Genomic DNA, 22,707 nt, shown 5'->3' on the forward strand with positions numbered 1-22,707 from the left:
GTGTACGTCCGTATTCATAGTGTACGTCCGTATTCATAGTGTACGTCCGTATTCATAGTGTAAATCGAATGACGCGGTTACTTGGACACGATTTCTTTTAACTCAACAATAATGCGGTTACAATGATTCGCTTTTCATAATGTTGTTACCGATATAAGATTTTTCTTGATTTCTTTACGATTTTAAAGGTAAGGAGTACACATATTTTTATTCCAAAGTAAAATTTTTCGATGGATGTTTATTACACTTGATCTAGAGATCGTCCATTAGTTACTTGAGCCTTAAAATGGGTTAGGGTTTCCGTAAAAGTTCTGTAATTACTAGTGTATCAATTTGTTTCATTTCATATTGGGTTACAGGGCATAGGATGTTTGGATATTTTATTTCTGTTTTTATCTACTATCTTCAATTAAGAGTAATGCTTTATCAGGTTTTCTATATTTTACAACAGTACTAGCAATGATAACAATGCTCTCACCTGGCCAAATAAGTTTATCGGACTACTAACTTATGGCTTATTTTTACTTACAAATGCGAATTTATATTTTTAAAGTTTCCACGCAATTATTAATTGTAAAATTTTACAAAATTACACCTATCAACGTCAAACATAAGTTAAATGAGGCCACAGAATATATTAGAGCCAGACTGTTCATTTGTATTACGATGTCTATATAAATTCACTGACCTAATAATTACAGAGTGGACAATTTCTAACCATTGCTATTGCGGATTGTGTAAAAATTAAAGAAGTATACTTATATAGTATTTATTCATGGTGAATTGATACGATTAGCTTGAAAATCCTTATTTTTTAGATCACAGGTAAACAAATTCGTCCCGTAGTGCCGATTGTAGTAAATCTAAACTCTAAGCTTAACGACTTTCTCATTCCAAAAAATCACGAATGTATGAATATAATCGCAGGTTAACTTTCAATTAGCGAATAGATAATAATAAATAAAACATAATTCATTGCTCTATTTCTATTGTAAACGAGTTAACAGTAGTATTAGAAGCGGCAATGTATACTAAAGTATTCATAACCTCGTTTTGGATGCGAAATCGGCGTAAGCGCGTGGCGTGATGAAAATGACGTACCGTAAGTTGGAGCTAGTGTGCGGTCGGCTACGCTAGCGCCAATATATAGTTAGTTATACGGGTTTTGTCAAGAGCGTGTGCCACACGCGTTCGTAAGTCGCCGGCCGGTCAAAACGATTATTATTTTAAAACAAATCTTTATCTTCTGTTGTACTATTGTTAAAACTAAATAATTATACTTGTATCAGTGTACACGTGTTATGTTTGAAATTGAATTTTGAACATTTTGGACATTCCGATGGATAGTTGTGTTGTGAAATAGGGCATGGTATTAATTTTTACACCGCTGTAAGTACGACTTTTTGTTTTATCATTTGAATTAGTAATTAAAGTGTGTTAATTCTGTTATTTGATTTATAATTGTTGTGTGTTGTTTTAGTAATATGGTTAAAAGTTGAACATACGCGTGGTTGACTCGTAATTAAATTGTAGACGCCGACCGCCGACATTGTTGGTTGCACTCTCTGATTCACGGTACTAGGGTTGCAAAACAGTATAGTTAGGATCGATAATCCCATGTTCCTTTTAACGGTAACCCATTGTTAAGTTTTCTGTTTGCTTAACAACCGCGCTTCCTTTCATTATATTGTCATCCGGCAGACAGTTTTTTCTTTATTTCTTGTGTATGTTTCGAAATTAAATGTCTAAATTGCTTTTGATTTTAATTTTAAATCTTTGTAGTAGTTTAAATAAGACATACAGATATGTCATTCACCTCTGAATGGAGTAGGTCAAGCTATAAATAGACAATAATTTATAAATATATTTACTTTTTAATGCTGATAAAACTATTATTTTCACGACTAATAACTTTTTGACATTAAGAACAATGTTACAATATGTTTATGCTGTTTTATTGAGGCTTATTTTTAATCTACAAATGTCAAATATTGATTGGTAAACTAGTTAAAAAATATCTCAACAGACTTACTACACTCTGGGGATAAGACAAATCGAATGACAGTTCAACCGTCAAAATCAGTTTAGCCGATTCGCGTACTCAAAGTCCCAATGGTATGGACATTCACATAAACAAATATACATACCTCGGTACCTTCACATACACAAATGTTCAACCCTACAATTCGCTTGTTAGTCAAGTAAAAACAGAAATAATTTGCTAACAAAAAATACGTATCTTTAGTAATAAAAAGGTACGTATTTTTTCCGAAGTGTAACAAAAAAAAAATATGAAAAATAGATGTTGGCCGATTCTCAGACCTACTGAATATGCTCACAAAATTTTATGAGAATCGGTCAAGCCGTTTCGGAGGAGTACGGGAACGAAAACTGTGACACGAGAATTTTATGTAGAAATTTTGTGAGCATATTCAGTAGGTCTGAGAATCGGCCAACATCTATTTTTCATTTTTTTTTTAACTGCGCGCGGACGGAGTCGCGGGCGACAGCTAGTATCAAATATTTTTGGTACCAGTTTTATTACATCTTTGTTTACTCTGATACACAATTCCGGTAAATTGAATCATTGCAATTTGATGAGAACACTGTCTCGGGTTATTGAACCTTTGACAATGGACAAGAATGGAAAGTTCGAGAAACAATGTATTTGTCTTGTGATAAATAAGAAAATATTGAAGATAAAATCATATTTGCACTTTTTCCATTGGTTTCTGAGACCAAAACCTTTGACAAAATAGAGATAATAATATGTTTTAAAAGAAGTTTAAGAAGATATATATAGCCCAAGATATGCAGTTTAGACATTCGTAAAGAAGCGTCATCTTAATACAAGGTTGCCTTCGTGTTTCGAACTAACTTTATTGTTTCAATTTTTGACATCCTTGTACTGATGTAGTCAGCTGTGTGGCACACAATTGCATGTAAGGCGTATACAACTAATTGACGTGCACAAATTAATGTTGTATTATTTATAAAGCCGTGAAGGATTTCTATCTTTTTAAACAGTGGGTACGCCTGAATATTAAGTCCTACATATTATCAGCCGAACATATTTGATACATTTGGAAGGAAGAAACAAGTTAAGAGCATCACTTAGAAAGTTTATATAACTTCTGCATATATATGCAAATATTTTACTAATTTACAGTTTGTTCATTAAATGGCTTTCTCAAATATTCAAAAGACTTTTTGACTCTTCAATGAACATCGTACCAAAATCGCTCGATGACCAGCAATCGACTAGAACATCACAATTGACTTTTATTGTGGACGATTAACGTTCATTTATTCCAACCAGTGGTCGACCAATGATCGAAATTTTTCCGTAATTATACAATTTTTCATCAAAATTAGTTTCCTGTGTTAAATTTTACGTTTATCTGTTCGCACAATTTTCTTAAAAAGAGGTACAAAGATTACGCTTCACGTATTGATAGGTATATTTCTGAATCATAACGTGCCGATTAAAATCCGTCGTGTAAGTAATAATAAACAGTCATTCACATTGTATTTAAATATAGAGATAACTCGATCCTCAATAAAACGGTTCATTACAAACTGCACTAAAAAGAACTTGTTATATCGTCTCGGTTCAAACGTGATAAGGTAACTCAATCGTAACACTATGAATGAAAAGATTTTATAGACAACTAACTGTCGCCCGCGACTCCGTCCGCGCGCAGTCAAAAAAAAACTAAATGGGGGGGGGGGGGTTTATGAAAAATAGATGTTTGCCGATTTTCAGACCTACTGAATATGCTCACAAAATGTCATGAGAATCGGTCAAGCCGTTTCGGAGGAGTACGGTGACGAAAACTGTGACACGAGAATTTTATATATAAGATTTCACAATTCAAGGCAATTTCTACAAGAAAATATTGCCATCACTCTCATTTTCTTAGAAAAAAATAAAGATAGCAATAGCTATGACATTTGAAATTGACGGATAAGTATTTGCCTTGCAGTATCACGCGTGTCCCACTTATTACTGAGTGATTCCCTTGCCCAAGGCAACCGACATTATTCGAATTCTATGCCGTCATTTGGTTATTCGAATATCGAATCGAATCGATTGACATTTTTCGAATTTCGAATACCTCGATGCAACTAAACGAGTTTAAGGTATGCGAATGCAACTTTTTAATCTGTAATTTTGGGTTAATTGTTTCATGTTACTTAATATAATGTATTTAACGACTTAAGAAAAATACATTTTACGAAATATTTTTTGAACAAGTCACTTACTCTGAATTAAAAGTGAAAGAAGAAATTTTTGTAGTCGATTAAGTAACAATAATACCTGTAGATTAAGTAACAGTTGCCTGGGTCGGATAAGTCAAAATATTTCCCGCTTTTTTCTAAGGATTGCACTCAAAAAGTAGACTGGCATTAAACCAACATCAAACTCCGTCCGCGTGGAATAAAAAACTTAATAAGTAGCCTATGTGTTCTTCCAGACTATATTCTATATCTGTGCCTAATTTCATCAAGATCCGTTGAGCCGTTTAGGAGATATCTTCAAACAAACATCCATCCATCTAAACATTCGCATTTATAATATAACTAAGATTATTTTTAGGAAATAGTTCTAGTTATGCCGTATTTATTTGTTGCCCTATTATACAAACTTGATTTTTTAACATCTAACCAGTAGGTAAAATCAAAATATTTACATTAAAAACAGCGCAAATGAGAGCATTTGAATAGATTTCGAGAGATCCGAGCGACATTCTAATACAAAATGGCAGACGCCTTCGTATCAACGCGGCGCAGATGTTTTCGTTTGAACGTGCAGCTTGTGTTTGCTATAGCATTATAGTTCATGCATTATGCAAGCCATTGCGAGTGCTGTTATTAGCTACTTCCATTGAAGGGTTAATCAACGATTCAACGACCGCGTTTGCCATTTGAACATGCTGTATATCTTGTTTCAATACGAATCTTTAAGATTTTAAACAATTCAAAGTGCACATTTGAAACACAAAAAATACACAATGAAAGTGGAGATCACAAATCATAAAACAGTGATTGTCAAACTTATTTTCTTTCACCGCCCGCTTTCTATATTTCAGAGCCCCCTAATTTTTATTCAGCCCTAAAACTTAAAAACCACAATTTCATTACTTTAATTAATTTCAATGCCCCCCATTTTTTGTGCCCCTTATCGCCCCCTCCTAGGTTTCAAACGCCCACTTTGGGAAACACTGCCATAAAACAAAGAGCTAGGATATATGGCAATAAAAGAATGTTTGTCTAAATCTGAAGTTTAAAAAATAGCGGTATGCGTCATTTGAAATAGAGAAAGTTATGCTTTAAGTGACTTCAGTTAATTAAAAAGCATAAATGAAAAGAGACTAAGAAAGTAAAGTAATATTGCGATACGCCAGTATTGGTATACGACGAAAAATGAACGCTTAATAACTATTTACGCAGTGTCACAATGAGATTCTCCAAGGTGACATTATAGTTTGTATTCACAAATGTAGATCTGTTATCTTGAAGACATTGTAAAGTTTAAAAATATAAGTTTATCAGACTAAAATTATCGTCGTGACATTTTACTTTTGGAATTATTAGACGCAGTGTTAAAAGGAATGTCAAACCACAAACTAGTGTTATTGGTACACTCGCTTTTGATTGGTACATTCCGGGCAATGAAACTATTGAGAAATAAAATGTATGCGTGTCGGAAGATTAATTTTAGTTTCTTTCCCGTCACACTTATTTTCTTATAAGGAAAGTATGGGAAGGTGAAGTTGATTTGTCAGAAACGGGGATGCATAGGAAGGGGAAATGTTTTATCAGTGCGTTCCCTACTCCGTCGATTAAAGGTAGGCAACACATTCGAAGTTGCGAAAGTCTCGAAAATTTGGTGACCGCTTACTCGCTTGCCACATTACAATATATTAAAAAATCATTGTCACCATTTTTATCAAATAAGAGTAAACATCATCATCTGATTGCCTGGTTTCTAAAAAGAGGTTTTCACCGTTCTTATAGTCACATACAACTTAACTTGAGGTGATGGTATCTTAGTCAAGCACTGGTTTATTCGTCAATAAAATCGACATAAAAGGAACGTTCGAACGAAAAAAGTTCTTGACAATTTCAATTTTGAGACGAAACGAAGGAATACTTTTACTTCGTGACAGTAGTCTCTTAGATCTTTCCATTAATGTATTCTGAATGACTCACTGTTGTCTCATCAGGTATCCACGAGGTTGTGACGTATACAGATAAAGAACACGTAAATAATGATAACGTTTATTAACTGAATGCGTATTTGTAATATGAATTTAGTAAAAAAGGAGCAAAATCTACATTAACACTTGACAACACGCTTGGTGTAAAGGGAATTGGTTAACATCTTTTTTGTACATACACTTTTGAAATACTTTAAGCAATATTTCTATTTCCATTGAAAGGAATTGTATTAATATAGTGTAAGCCTTGACTCCTACTTGAAGACACTTAACGCCCACTTAAATCACAGCGCTGGGTCGTGATCGATTAATTTGTACTCGTTCAGACACAAGCAAATCATTTGCCAGTCTATAGACAATGCTCAGACATTTCCTGCATATTGATTAATGATATATTTACTATGAACAAGTATAAAGTAATTGTTTTCTTTATAGACAACAAACAACGTGATAATAAACAGGCAGTTCAACGACGACCGTGGGCATCGAATCGCGTTCGTTCGACATCGTCAATTATGACAAAATTTGGATTAAAATTTGTGCAGCGCCATACAAATTTTAATACAAATTTTGTCATGATACGATGACGAATGTCACAAATATTTGTGCTAGGCCCACTGAACTGTGAGTTTCAAATTTGTGTCACTGTCTGTGAAATTTTACCGACTCGCATGTTGCCATACCTTCTCTTATCTGCTATCCTCATAGGCCCTAAAAAAATGCTAATTTCGTAAAACGTTAATTTTTGAACATAACTAGTCAATTTTGAATCTGTCGTAAAAAGTACTTAAGTCAAAAAGTCTGTGCAACTTATAATGCTGTTGATAATTTAGTTCACGCTTTATTCGTCGAGATTGATTTTATCAGACGTCTTGCAACATTTTCGTAGTGACCGCAGTAATCCGATATACAGACCTTCGAGAGACCTTCCAACCGAAGTTATTTCCTAGTTGTTATATGGGTAACCACAATACGTCAAAACAATGTTTTTTGAAATTGACAATTACAATCGACTTGTGGATCGAGATTTGAATGGTATCAGATAAAAAAAACATCAAAAGGTAGAAAGAAAAAGGCAATGCTCTGATTCTGTCAAATGGAGTTAAACTAGAAACTGATGTCTGTAGAAATCTTTATCTTAAGTGCCAGTGGATAGGATATTGTTTGACGAATTGTATGTCTTCTTTAGTCTACAATTTATTTATGTGCGTATAAGCAAACTACTTTATTTTACCTTTTCAGTTAAGCTATTTAAATGCAATTGATATACAATTGATGCAAAATGCGCGATTCGTTCTCACGCTAAAGAAATGATTCAGCGAGCGATGCCGTGGATTAAGAGGTTAATTGATGAATTAAACGTTTAATTACGTCGTTTAATTTAATGATCCATTTGACCCTTACATCTCAACCGGCGCTTAATAAGTAGAGGAATTAAAATCGTTTTACTTTTCAGTATCGTATGTAAAATTTAATAGATTTAGTAGACTGTTTTGCGTTAATAGATGGCGTTGGCATCGTGTTAGATCGCGATTATAGAATTAATATATTTTAATCCTAAAATATCAAATTGAATACAAGACATCATCGTTAACAATCATACCGAAAGCTAGCCAGAGCTTTACTTAATACATACTGGCTTCAAAGGATGTGCAAAAATTAAAAAGCTTTTAATGTAAAGAATATATTGAAACTAATTTAATTGTGCCGAGGACGATATGTTCTCGTATAGCGAAGCCTCCGACAGTATGCATTAAGTTAGCTCCCGTCCGCGCCGTGCGGTCCGCGTGCAAAAGCTTTTAAGCTCTTTCTACGTCCAAATGCAACGTGAAAGTTTACAGTGAAAATCCGTATGTAAGTTTGAAAAACATACTTTTAATATATTAGTAATATTTCAGTGAAATTTCATTAAAATTGTACTCATTAGTGTAATGCTTTTTACATAAATAATAGGTTGGAAAAAACAGTTTAAATTTGATTTGAAATGTAGTATTAATAAAGATATCCTTCTAATATGTGTTCGATTTAACCACCTCCTTTTTATATTAAAATTACCATTTCTAATACTTAAATACATTGCCGTGTTGTGGAATGGTCTGTCCTCGGCGGTATTTCCAAACCAGTACGACTTAGAGTCGTTCTAGTAGTGAGCACATATCTTTCTCAAAGGCCGGCAACGCATCTGCAGTTCCTCTAGTGTTGCGGATGAGCGTCGATGATCATCTCGGTGTTCCCACCGCTCGTTTGCCTCCATTTCTTATAAAAAATCAAAAAACGATAATAATTACCATATTTAGACAAATGCAACGAAAACAACTATCTCTTAAAATATATGACAGGAATGGTCAACCTTTGCGTATCAACGTGCCATTTTTCTAAATAAACGTTTTTGAGGTCATAGACGTGCCGTTATAAATTATTATTATTTTATGATTATTGAGAGCATTCCGTATTGAATGGATCATGTACATACGCTTGATTTATAATACTTAATTTACACTTTATTTCCTTGTGCATAATGTTGTTTTTGCCCAATATATTGTGTCGCGCGTGCCATTGGTTCTCCACCTCTGCCATATGAGATGTAACTCTTCACTAAATCGGTTTTTCTGTTAAAACTTTATCAAAATTTGATATACACTGCGTTAGTACATTTTTCATTTTAGATTATACGGCGTGTATACATCGCATTGTTTTCAGAATCTCTATCAGTGGCTTACGAGAAATTCAGAATGAATTCGAGAAATACGAGTTTTTGTATAGGAAGACATACAAGGTACTATGTTTTTGTGGATCTTTTCGGCTTACGATATCAAATTTAATCTAATTTATTTTATTCGTAAGTGTACTTTTTAGAATTTATATATGTCATTAAATTATAGGTACAACAAAATAACTCACGCCCGTAACCCGCAAGAGTAGGAAGAGACCACGGATTCCATTTGGCGCGGTCCTGACACATCTCTCTCGTTTCTTCAACATTCATACATCTACATGTACGTCGGTTTCGGGTGCTCTTAATACCTTATTTACATTATATCATTTTTTTGATTTATGTATAAAACACATAGTTTTATAAATAATAATAACTATATATAACATAATAGCTTATAAATAAAGTGAAAAAAAACCCCTTAATATATCGAAGTAATAGCAATAACAATAATAACAAAAATAATAATTGGTCATAAGAATTACGTAAAATCTTCTTTCATATGAAATATTTTGCTTACTTTTGGATCGACGGTTATTTTTAAAATCTTTATTCCATCACTGTGGTTAGTACCTACTTTGAAGGTTACAGTTGTCTTTAATACACTGTTTAACTTATAATTAAAAATAATTATAAATGACAATAGCCACACGCGATCCAAGGAGTTTTGTCGCATTAGTTGTTGAATAATAGCTTGTGTCATTATAATAATTTTTGTGCTTAGTCCGTATTCATCGTGGTTGTCTGAAACCAAAATCTCCGTTTAAATTATTGTCATCTCAATTTTTTCAAAGATAATGACAGGGATGACGATTTGTTATAAAAAGAGATTTTGTTCTCTGAAGCCAATGATCAATCGTACATAATAGTTGTAACCTTCTATTACTTTATATTGTATCCAATGCTAAGAATGACTGATTGTATCGTAGGTTTGCATTGTCGAAACACTTGTTTAAAAACATATTGCCATCCTTTACATTATTTAAAAAAAAAGAGAGAACAATATAATTTTGTATACATGTTTCGGTAGCGGATACTTATGATTATTCAATAACCGTTGTATTAAAAAGAAAAATTGCAAAAACTCTTTATAATTTTGCTAGTAAGATTACAAACTGGCGATGTCTGCAATTATAGGTACTTCACATACCAGGAAAGTTTTGTAAAAATCACATAAGTTTAGTTTATGTTAAATAAAACGATAGAATACAAAACGAATATCGTGCGCGTTTCTACGCAAGGTTTTCAGTGAGTTGTGAGAGAGTGTTCTCAGAAGTATGTAACCATACTATTAATCTTGTTTCGCTTCAGTGTTGCTTGCATTGCACTGCCTTCCGGATATTCTTTAAAATATTATAAATACTTAAATTTATCTTGTTTATCGCGTTGTGTAATAACCTGATCTTAATTAAATAAGGTATTTTTACTTTAATTTAATTTACTTTCACTGTTACAAGCTGCACATTTTTTGCTATAACTCGTAAATTTACACACATATACACATGAGATGTCGCCCATATGGGCGACATCTAGTGTGTATACCTATATAGTTTTGCAGTGTGTGTATAAAAAAAATGCACACAAGATAAAAAAGTTCCTATGTCCGTCTCCTAGTTCTAAGCTACCCCATAAATTTTCAGCTAAATCAGTTCGACCGATCTTGAGTTATAAATAGTGTAACTAACACGACTTTCTTTTATATATATAGATACTAGCTTTTACCCGCGACTCCGTCCGCGCGGAATAAAAAATATAAAATGGGATAAAAATTATCCTATGTCCGTTTCCTGGTTCTAAGCTACCTGCCCACCAATTTTCAGTCAAATCGATTCAGCCGTTCTTGAGTTATAAATAGTGTAACTAACACGACTTTCTTTTATATATATAAGATGTTTATGCAATTTTGTTTTTCGAATGTCAGTTACATCATAAAATATTGAAGAAATTGGTTCTTTGCTCGGTATATAAAGTTTTCTCTAAGAAAATGTAATTAAAAATAAATAAGTCCGATAGTTTCCGGCTCTCATTTGATATAGCGTCGTACACTATGACTTTTTCACTCGGAAACTTTGCGAACACGGCGAGCTTTATTGCTTTATTACACTCGATAAATAAATGGAAGTTTCTTCTCGAGAAATATTGTGAGGTTCTTCGAAGGACTTCTTTATTTTAGTTTTGTAATTGCGCAATAAAAAGTATCTACGGAATATAAGAAATATTAATGTGATGTTTCATATTTTGTAGGTACTTTATTGAATACAGAAATACTCTTTGGAATAATTTTGGATCAAATAGTGGGTAGTGCACTTGGCCAGCGTGGTTGACTATGGCCTAGTCACTCCTAAGTTAGGGTAGGCTCCGAGCCCGTCGGTGGGTACGTATAGTGAGCTGATGATGAAATAGTGGGTAGATTAATGTAATTGGTTCAATATGTCTTTACAACGTTCCTTACAGTTGTATGATGTAGTTTGTTTTAACAGATTACTTAATATGTTTGTTAAACCGTTGTATGATTACTTAAACTTCCTGCGCAATAGAATAGGCTTTTATGTAACTTAGATCAGTGAGAAAATTAGGGTACATTTTTTTAGTAAAATATGTATAGTCCTTCAAGCCGGATACGAGTTTATTTACGTGAACGAAGACGGGTTGATTTGTTAGTTTACAAAAGCAGATGTGTACCAAACAAAAAGCAGTTACAACTTTCTTAAAAAAAAAAAAAACTTCAAGTAACATCGAAAATTTTAAGAATTCCAGTAAATTTACTTCTAAAATTTCTCTCCTTGTACATTTCAACTTTGCGACATACAAACTGTTCGAATTTAACTTTTTAACGTTCAAGAATCTAGTTTTAAACGTTCCAATTTATTTCAGAGCATCGTCGAAGAAAGAAACATTCTTAAAAGTTCCTGTAATCCTGTACTATGGACGAAATTAAGAAACCAATCAATTTGGACTCAGTGTTGGAAAGTCTTGGTCCTTACGGACGCTACAATCTATTGAATTTCGTCCTACTGCTGTTCCCAGTATTACTAAGTAGCTTCTATGAATGTGGATTTATATTTGAGGCCCAAGAACAGACGTACAGGTGAGCTATCAATCATTTTTTTTATCAAGTTTATAATTTTTTTCAAAACAGTTTTGATTTTGGTATGAGTTTCAACAGAATTTCAAATTTAATTTTTATTAAACATACATTCAGTTTCAATGTTTTATTATGAATTGTTAGATATATCACGTTCTTTACCATAGTTCGTTTATTTGCAAAACCCTAGGCACACTACGGTTCAAAGCTTTTACCTCCTGTCCATATAGATATTTGAACGCTACTTTTTCGAGACTTTTGAACGGAGTACAAAACATTTTAGTCTGACCATTTTTTACGACTGTTTCAAGGAGATAGCAAAATACAAAAACACTAACGAAATTGTTCACTCAAAATATTAAATTCGCTACCAACTTACGAATCTTACATTAATCTTTAACCATTAGATCTTTAATTTAGCATGGCTATAATATTATATTGCTTTGGAAAGATTTCGACTTAGTTGCATTGGGTGCTTTCTGTTTGGCCGATCGGTCCAGCGATTCTAAGGAATCGATCTACTCAATGAGACAAAATTACCATTTGGCCGTTCGATTTGCAGGCCGATCGGTCTAACGGCAAAATACCCATTGCATTGTGAGCGCAAACATTTAACATTTTCTCGACTGTACTTTCTATTGAAGATTTTTTTTTTATTATTTGCCAGCTCATTTGTCGTAAATTGTTTTGATTAAATTAAATCTAATTGTAACTTATCTAGGTACTTAATAACTTGACTAGGATTCTTTACGTGTTTATAAATAGCCTTAACAAATGAAGTAAGTATACCAATTACGGGCTAGTCGACAGCCTTGTTAAAGGTTGCATGTTGCTATGCGATTTTATTTATGACACATTACAATGGTAATAACCTTCGCTGGAATAATGTTAGGCTTTTGTGGATATTGTGGAATACATCCCGTATATTAATGCTGTTTCATTAATACGATATATTAACTTATTCCAATTTATTTATGGCAGCGGTTATATTTATTGAACGTCCATTTCTGTTATTTTTGATACCAACGTTGATAAACTGCCAAAAATATTGCCTGCGTTATGATAACCATTTGATTAAGTTTACTAGCTGTGTAGCATGTGTGTTCTTCCAGACTATGTTCTACATGTGTGTCAAATTTCATTAAGATCCATTGAGCCTTTCCGGAGATACCTTCAAACAAACATCCATCTAAACATTCGCATTTATGATATTAGTAAGATGAACTAGAAATCGTTTTATCGGAAAAAAACTTTAATTGATATCCGAATATACAGGATATCTTGTCTCACTCATTTGTAGGTCAAAGATATAAAAAGGTTGTTGATCTAAGTATTGAATATTTTAGTTAAATCACGTACGTATTGAACACTTTTAGTGCGGTCTCTAGACTCAGTTTCATACGTTGTAGTTGCATAGAACGTGTTAATGCAACGTTACAATGTAGTGAAAATCAAAATAACACGTACAGTTCGATAAGTTATCATTATCTTATCTGTGAAACATGGATGAGCACTGACAGATAAAATGTTATCTGTATTATATAGTATTGATACAAAGCGTTAGTCCGGAGTAAACCGGAGATTTTATAGTCGTTTGTACTTTCATCTGATATTATCCGATTGAATGATAGAAGTGTAATGTAAGAGAGATTTTTATCAAATTGTACATTACTTCGAAAAATCACATTTTCCTCTTTTTTTGTTTGTTTTTTTTTTGTCGTGAAACTGTTCTACAAATTCTATTTCGATTACTGGATTGTATCTAAAATTATTTTACATAGAAACGAAGATTGTTTTTAACTATTTTTGTATAAAATGAAATAAAAAAAAAAATTGTTCCATCACCGTCTAAATGTAATCTAGTTTTTCGATTCCTTTAGCGATTTTCAAATCGGTTAAATTTAAATTGAATGGATTAAAAATGTTAAATTAAAAACCTCAGATTAGCTAAAAATTTGTCTAGATAACATGTCTTAATTATTTTTTTGTCACTTCAATTATATTAACATCATAATTTGATTAAAAAATGCACTTTAAAATTAAAATGATAAGGAATTTAACTTTTATTGCAACACTAGCTGTCGCTCGCGACTCCGTCCGCGCGGAATTTAAAAAATAAACTTATAAGTAGCCTATGTGTTGTTCCTATATTCTGTTGTACATCTGTACCAAATTTCATCAAGATCCGTTCAGCCGTTCCAGAGATACCTTCAAACAAACATATATCCATCCATCCATCTAAACTTTCGCATTTATAATATTTGTAAGATATACCTACATATGTGAATTTATTTCTTCTATGTCTACCAGTAGAATAATATAGGCTAATGATAAATAATTTTATTTCTAGATGCGAAGTCAACGGCTGTGAAGAAAGATTCAATGACACATCGTGGCTTGACTATGCCATACCAAATAACACGAAGTTAAACCGGCCCGATATGTGCAGTAGATATGCCACCATTAATGACACCATACACCAATGTACACCTGACGAATTTATAAACAAAACTGTTCCATGTGATAGTTTTGTATACGAAAAAGGTCGATCTTTCGTTAAAGAGGTAAGCTCATTAGAAATTATTTATTTTCGTTGATTTTAAACTTGTTAGACCTGATTTTTTAAACATTTTCTCATATATTTAAATAAGCTAGACATCTATCGCCACTTTATTTTTTTTTACTAGTTAATGTTTTGTAAGTAGTTTGCTATGGACTGGACATGTTCATAAAAACCAAAGTCCATATAAAATAAAGAAATTCAAAATGAAAATAGTGTAATGACCAACTTGTAAATTTGACGTTCCTCTGTTTCCATAATTTAGAAGTTCAATTGTAATGAGATAAAAATATTGCCGTCTTATTTTTGTATTTTTTTTTATTATAAGGTGGCATGAGCAAACGGCCAACTGGATTCGCCGCAATAGCGAGGCGACCGTTGCCCATAGACATCCGCAAATGCAGATGTGTTGCCTACCTTTAAAAAGAAGAAGGGGACGGACAGAAAGTGGATATTTATCCTGCCTATGCGTCCCCTCTTCCACCAAATCCACTTCCTTCTTATAAGGAAAGGATGGGAAGGGAAAGAGGATTAAAATTAGGCCTCCGGTATAATGCCTAATATTATGTAAGACTAAATTCGTCGTAAATATCGAGTAACGATTGGTTTGTTATTTAAAGCATTGAGTTAAATCGAAGCTCTATTTCTGTAGTTGCAATGGTCTTGGGAATAGGTTTAAAGCTTGCATTCATTACACCCGACTTTAATACGGTCGTAAGGGTGAAGAATGGAGCAATGTTACTGCATTGTTACATACAGAAAATTAATCTTGCTAATGTTGAAAATCTGTATGCAGTATGTCTTAAATAAAAATTAATCCAAGAAATTCCATTCCCATTTATTTTTATTTTGTAGAAATTATATATAGACTTTCATATTGTTTGAGTCGTAATAATAAAATATGGAAGTATCATTTACTGTGGGTTTCTGAACCAAAATTTCCGTTTCAAAAATATTTTGTTTTCTCAAAATAATGTCAGAGATGAAGATATGTTTTATATAGAGATTGTGGTCTCAGAAATCTAATGTTAATTCAATAGCTTCAAGAAAGTGAACAGGGTTATAAAAATCAATAATTAAGTTCGAAAAAGTATAAAAAAAAAACAATTCTATACCAAATCAGTCTATTGAACGCATTAGTTTGTCATAAAGTGTAGTTAGTTTATTTTTACTGTGTAATGCGTCGTATTTAAACCGGATGAGAAGCGATATGCATTAGCCATAACAATACGTCGATACCCAGAATTCATTGCACACATTATCACAACACTTGAACATACAAACATTCAATACAACTAAAATGTGAATGCGAGCAACACATACGCAACATGTACGCGTTACATGGAAAATTTACGTAGTGTACGAAAATATTGAAGTTTCAAATCTTAGCTAGTTCATTAGTATCTTCTAAAGAAATTGAAACAAATGTGTCTTGAACGGAATTTGCTATCTGAGAGCGACTATTAACATTTGGTATGCGGGCAACGTATTTTTATGTTTTTTTCAGTCTGTCACTAGAGTGCGCGTCACGTAAAAGTACGTATTTAGTAGATTTTTGGTGGATACCCGATAGAAATGACCGCTGCACGCGTAATTCGGCGGCGAAGTATGCGCATGAGGGGCGAGGAGAGGGTTCAAAAAATCACTAAAATTTTTGAATTCTATTGAAAAATGATTTGAATTTCATTAATAAATTAAAAATATTTTGATAACTTAATATTACTTTGTACGAGAAATACACGGGATTTTAGGTATAGGGGGTGTAACCTCAGACCTCACATATCACCGGAGGGTAGGGGTCATTAACGTGCATTACGTGATTAATAGACTTGTAAGAGATAAATGTGTCAGTAAATAAGAGAAGGACAATTTGTTTCTATAAATACTAAGTTAATAGCATTTCCTGTATTATCAGTACTTAGATCTATGTCATATTAGATTGATGTAAACATCCCATTTGAATCATAACAAATTGCATATCGTTACATATTGTTTATTTATGTCTTTGACAGCTGTCATTGCAACAAATCGGAAACGGGATTAGCAATTATGATATCAAAAATCGTGTTCCAGTTCTTTTATTTAATTATATGAATAAAGTTCAAAAACTAATTATTTCAATATAAAAGATTCAAATTGCACTACTCAGAGACGTAATGGTTAAGCGAAAACTGCATTATCACTAACCGTGGGTTTCCGAGACCAAATTCTCTGTATAAAAAATATCGTTATTCTTGTAACTATCTTTAAGAGAGACAATAATATGTTTTAAACTGAGATTTTGATCCTAGTAACACACGGTAAGAGAGGCTTTTCCTTACTGTTGTACTGAAAGATTTTTAAGGGTTAATAAACACTTAGATTTCTAATGAATCAACAGCTCTCTGAGAGTGACAGTTATATAATTTTCATGTAAAATAATCATATTAACATCATTATCTATACAGTTCGATTTAGGCTGTCAGGAATGGAAGAGGGCGCTAGTGGGCACAGTCCACAACTCCGGTATGTTCGCCGCCATGTTGGTGACTGGAGCAATTTCTGATCGCTTCGGGCGTAAGGTAGCGGTGGGGATAGCGTCGTTTGCTAGCTTTATTTTCGGAATCGGAAGAGCATTCACAAATAACTACCTAGCGTATTTAGCCATGCATTTCTTGGAAGCTGGCTTTGGAGGAGGATTGTATCCATCTGCTTACGTACTGGGTTAGTTTATCTTATTTTACTTTTGATTATTGTATAAGTTATGTTAGTTTTATATGAAAAGGGGACAGACAAGCAGTGGTACCCTTAATGCTAAGAAATTACCAACCATAGACATAAGGAAAGAGGAACTAAGATACGTTAATAGTCGTATCTTGTGAAAGCAGTCAGAAAAATAATTTGTACATTTTCTATCTCTTAATAAGATGCAATAGAGTAGTAAAGTCTTCCCATTCTTTTCTAAGAAAGAAAAGGGTGGAAAGGGAAAGATGACTAAAATTAAACCTCCGACCCCACACTCATTAGACGAAATACGGAATAACTTCCACTTGACGCCTGTCTTCTTTGTCGGTATTTTAACGGTCGAGCCGATTCATTCAAGTAACAGGTGTTGTTGATTGCGTGTACCACTTTAAAAGTGGTACGTATTTTAATTTATAAATTAAATTTTATTTTCAGCTGTGGAATTAGTGGGATTAAAGCAACGTGTAATAGTTTCTGCGATGTGTAATATGACGTTCGTTGTTGGTGAAATACTACTAGCTCTGCTCGCTTGGTTCGTCGACAGTTGGCGGATTTACATCTTCATCCTATACTCTCCTGCTATCCTGGTAGCAATCTACGTTTGGTTCATGAATGAAAGCGCTAGATGGCTACTAAGTAAAGGAAGACGTGAAGAAGCTGTTAATATATTGAAAAGCGCTGCTAAAATTAATAATCTTGATCCACGGAAACTTGAATTGGATGCACTTGGAGATCCATTACTTGATCCTAAGAATCAAACTGTTGATAAAATGTCGCAGTTCTCAAAAGCGATTCGTTCGACTATTATTTGGAAGAGACTGATTATTTGTTCATTTTTGTGGATGACATGTTCGTTGGTGTACTACGGATTATCTATCAACGCAATGTCACTTAGTGCTAATAAATATGTTACGTTTATGTTGGTTGTAGTGGTTGAAATACCGGCGTATGTTATTGTTGTGGTTGTGTTGGACAAATATGGAAGGAAAAAGACATTGGTTGTGAATTATGTTTTGTGCGCAGTCACCAATTTGCTGTTCGCGTTTTTGCCGAAATGTAAGTATTATGATGCACAAAATACATAAATACATATTTTAATTACGTATAATAATGCAATGTACATTCATTAACAAAAATTCGATTTGGTATTACTATTAATATCAATTTCTATTATTAGTTAAACATGTTGTACTTGACTGTACGATGACATAGATCAGTTTATGTTGACCTCGTTTAAATTTGTTTTAGTAAATAATTTTACACGTGCGTTTATCATCTGTACAATCAGGGCCTTTAGCGGTGTTCCACTTATAGAAAAATTGCCTTGTTTAGTGCCACGAGACAAACTCCGCTCTTTCAAAATAACCAATCAGGTAGCAGTGAGTTGCATAAACGATACCTATGGCATCGTTTAAAAGCTATTAGTCTTTTATCACTGACCGGCCTTTTTAATAAAGACACATTTAAAAGTCCTATTAGTTACTGTTTACGTGTTTCGTCTCCTTATGAATCGTTCTAACGACTGTCCTTTTTATGATGGAATACCGTTAGATTCCCCGATAGTACAAATAGCTGTCCATATTATTTTTGTTCAAATAGTAGTAGGAATAGTACATACTGTGCCGATCCTCCATAGGGATAAGGGCAGGTTGATAATGATCATTTTTCTTCAAAACACAGAGACAAGTTTATTGATAAATTATATAGTCATTTCTAAAAAATCTAAACGAACTACGAACTTCTGTAAAAAATAACAACTTTTTTATTACTTATGAATTTAAATAAATTACGTAACTTTTCACTTCGCATTTCTTTAATCAGTAATGAGGTTATATTTTGCGCATTTTGCATGCATAGTGTTGCGAATTTATCAAATGTAGCATTTGCTTAGGAATGCAGATCGTATGACCTTGAACTAGTGTGATTCATTGTGACAAGCATTATTGTTTATGCACATATTTACATGTGTACATAGATGCGGGGAAACATAGGTGTTTTGTTCCTAGTACAATTCAAGAAGTTTTTTACCTCTATAAATTTTCATCGATAAGTCTGACAACCAGAAAAAATATAATCAAGAAAATCTTTATAAAGGACATCTAATTTTATTTTATTTTTCCTGAAGATTTTCTTGCTTAATAAAACAGTTGCAATTAAATACATAAATATGCAATTAAATAATAAAGTAATGAAATTATTTTGCAAAACATATTAGTATATTGTCTATCTCTTTCACACGCATGTTGTCCTCAAACACTTCTGGAATGTTCGAATATACTGTACCTTTTAAAGTGTCTTGGCAATTTTCTTATAAACAACAAATACGAAAGAATTTATGTAAAAAAATATTAATAATTTTCTTTACACGGAATAGTTTCAAAAATAAGAAATTTTAAATGAGAGCTGTTCCACCTTCATTTCAATTTTCGCTAATGCTATTCACACGAGTACAATACAGAGTAGTAAACAGTAAGACAGTGTAATACTGCTGTTGAGCGCTCACTTCCTAAACTAATACAGAGTGCCTAATCACATGTAAACGTTATTTACAAAATATCTCAAAAATTTGTATGAGATTTCTTGGTGTACTTACTTTACGCCCATTAGGAGCGCTTACTTTAATATAAATTTTGTCGATGTCATACGAAAACGTTCTCACAAATATTGATATAGTAGTACTGCCTTTTCCTATTGCTCTATCTCACTATTCTGTCCCCATGTAAACCTAGTATAAGGAGCGTACTTTAGCCAACAAATATTCATACTATTCTCTCATTTTCTTTTTATTAAGAACTTTTCGTTTTTATTAAAACAGTTACGAGTCCCAATACAGCTGTGACTTATCAACAACGAGACTTGCTCGAGCACATTTTTACTGTTTCTTATAAAATAAACGACCACGTCACAAATTTGAATTCATCAAAAATTTAATCTCATTTTATGTACAAATTTGTTATTATTAAATTTGATTCTGGTGAACTCAATTTGGCTTTCAGAACGATAGTACTTACTACCGAAAAATGCATAAAACTATTTCCCTTACACAGAGTGTTTCGAAAGTAGAAATGGTTTAAGTAAAAACTTTAATCAAGAGACAAACAGTTTTCATAAGCAAATTCTTTGCACAGCTGACTGGTGGTCCATCCCAATCTATCTGGTCGGCAAGTGGAGTGTAACACTTGCGTATAGTTCCGTCTACATCTACGTATCGGAGGTGTTCCCAACCAACATGCGACAGACTCTCATCAGTTTCTGTTCTACTGCGGGCAGGATCGGTTCTCTTGTAGCTCCGATGACACCCCTATTGGTAAGTTTCTACATTCTTAGAGGCAATTAATTACGTAAGGGGCTGTCGCTTAACAAGATTTTACGTAAGAATGATTAAATTAATGAAATTTTCCCCACTCTCCCCTGATATAAGCATTTGTTTTGAGCGTCCGTAATATCAAAAATCATAAAAGTCTTTTGTAATACTAGCTGTTGTCCATGACCCCGTCCGTTCGGAATTAAGTAGCCTATGTTCTACATCTATTCCAAATTTCAGTGAGATGCATGCAGCCGTTCTGGAGATACCTTCAAAAAAACATCTAAACATTCGTATTTCTAATCTTAGTTATATAAAAGACATTCTTAATGCACGATGTTTAAGAAGATGTTAATGCTTGTTGTTTTGAAGTCGTCTGAAAAGTATTTTCTCTCGCCTCTCTTATCAATTAACCTACTTCTTTATTAAAAAAATATTTTTTTACAGCATCAGTACCACAGTTCGATGCCGACAGTAATTTTCGGAGGAATGTGTCTCATATCTAGCATGTTAGTGCTAATGCTACCAGAGACAAGAAATATGCGGCTACCAGACACGATAGAGGAAGCAGAAGAACTTTCTAGAATGAAAACGAGATCCGTCGTCAGTTCATAGAGTAAGAATTTTTATGAACCATAGACATTTTAGAAATTAATGATATCTATATTCCAGTTCGAGACGAAACATATGTTACTCTTGTTTAATTTTCAACTATGTCACCGAATTTTTGTGAACTTCGTCATTTTATAATCAGACTGTTATGAATTGTCATTAAGTTTTTTTACTTAACAATACATTTTTCGACAAGTTACAAAATTATCGTTGGCCAGTTGTAATTTACATTTGTCAGTCGTTGACAAATACAAATTTAGAAAATTAAAAATAATTTACGTCTGTCAAAATTTTGTATTTCTTTTTTTTTAAATCTGAAACGTTACAATAATTTATTTCTGAACAAAATTAAGTATCAAATTCTAAAATGAATAAAATGTTTTGTATTTAAAAGCTATAAGTATTCGTAATAAAGAGTTTTAATTAGATTTTTATTACAATAATTTTGTATCTGTCCACTTAAGAAGCTAGCTTTAAAAGTTTTTTTTTTAATTTTATATTTAGAACTCGCTTTTATATATACCAAAAAAATTCATATTATCTCCACTAACTTTAAAAAAAAAACATATCTGTTGAAATTTTCTTTTATTTTTTCATGTATTAATGAACTTATAAAAATTAATTGTAATTTGTAAATTAATTTAGCATGCATTTTATATAAAAAATATTAGTTTCTTATTAATTTACTTTACTAAACCTATGTACTATAAGTACTAAAATTCTAATTTATATCCCTCTTATCGAATTAAAACGCACTTTATTACATAATTTTACAATTTCGTACTATTAAATAGATTAATCTACAAAAAAAAATACTTTATACATCCTTAATTTAAAAGCTTTACATGGTTTTGACTAATTTTATCGAAAACATCCTAAAAATAATAAACTTATTTACAATGTACTTAAAAATAAGTAAAATTTTCATCTAATTATTAATATTTCTAATCACAATTACATCAGGTTAATATTTTTGCCTAAGTTTTCTTCATTGGTCATGTGACGTCACTTTAATAAAAGGAACCAAATAAATTATTACAGAATAAAAAATAACAAACTATATCATGTCAAATTAAATTATTGGTGTTATACCACAGTCAAATAGTGGTAGACACCAGCAACAACAACATTTGCACGAATGGAGCTGCATTTCAAGAGGGAGCAATTTCGTATTTCGTCTGATGTAACAGAAGCCTTATTTTATTCCACTTTCCTTTTCCACCCTTTTGCTATAAAAGATTAAGGCAAGAAGGGAAAATAGATTTGACAGAAGGGACGTATAGATTTTTTTTATACTGCTTTCTTCTGTCGATTAAAGGTAGGACAAAGCATCTGCAATTGCTGTCTATGGGCAACGGTCGCTTCCCTATTTCAGCGAATCAGGTGATCGCTTGCTCGTTTGCTACCTTATGATATAAAAAAAAACAATGATACATTTTATTTAAAAATTAAACGAATTAAGACAGTGATAAAAGTTAAATAATA

The 22,707-nt window shown here is 32.6% G+C and overlaps 1 protein-coding gene across 1 annotated transcript; it reads left to right on the plus strand.

The window, feature by feature from the left end:
- The first annotated feature begins 1,138 nt into the window (after positions 1 to 1,138).
- On the plus strand, positions 1,139 to 21,386 carry LOC106710070 (organic cation transporter protein). The gene is made up of 7 exons (XM_014502046.2): positions 1,139 to 1,389; positions 11,812 to 12,025; positions 14,373 to 14,586; positions 17,030 to 17,285; positions 17,742 to 18,362; positions 20,435 to 20,613; positions 21,058 to 21,386. The coding sequence occupies exons 2-7, from the start codon at positions 11,862 to 11,864 to the stop codon at positions 21,223 to 21,225; spliced, it is 1,602 nt and encodes a 533-aa protein (XP_014357532.2). The 5' UTR covers positions 1,139 to 1,389; positions 11,812 to 11,861; the 3' UTR covers positions 21,226 to 21,386.
- Positions 21,387 to 22,707: the final 1,321 nt, after the last annotated feature.

This window comes from Papilio machaon, chromosome 20 (assembly GCF_912999745.1).
Source record: "Papilio machaon chromosome 20, ilPapMach1.1, whole genome shotgun sequence".
NCBI lineage: Eukaryota > Metazoa > Arthropoda > Insecta > Lepidoptera > Papilionidae > Papilio > Papilio machaon.

What these genes read in the sequence shown, in the direction of transcription:
- LOC106710070 (XM_014502046.2), top strand. Translation starts at nt 11,862, where the DNA reads ATGGACGAAATTAAGAAACCAATCAATTTGGACTCAGTGTTGGAAAGT. An exon ending in GTCGATCTTTCGTTAAAGAG is followed by an intron (nt 14,587 to 17,029) that starts GTAAGCTCATTA and finishes TTATCTATACAG; the next exon opens with TTCGATTTAGGCTGTCAGGA. An exon ending in CTCCGATGACACCCCTATTG is followed by an intron (nt 20,614 to 21,057) that starts GTAAGTTTCTAC and finishes ATTTTTTTACAG; the next exon opens with CATCAGTACCACAGTTCGAT.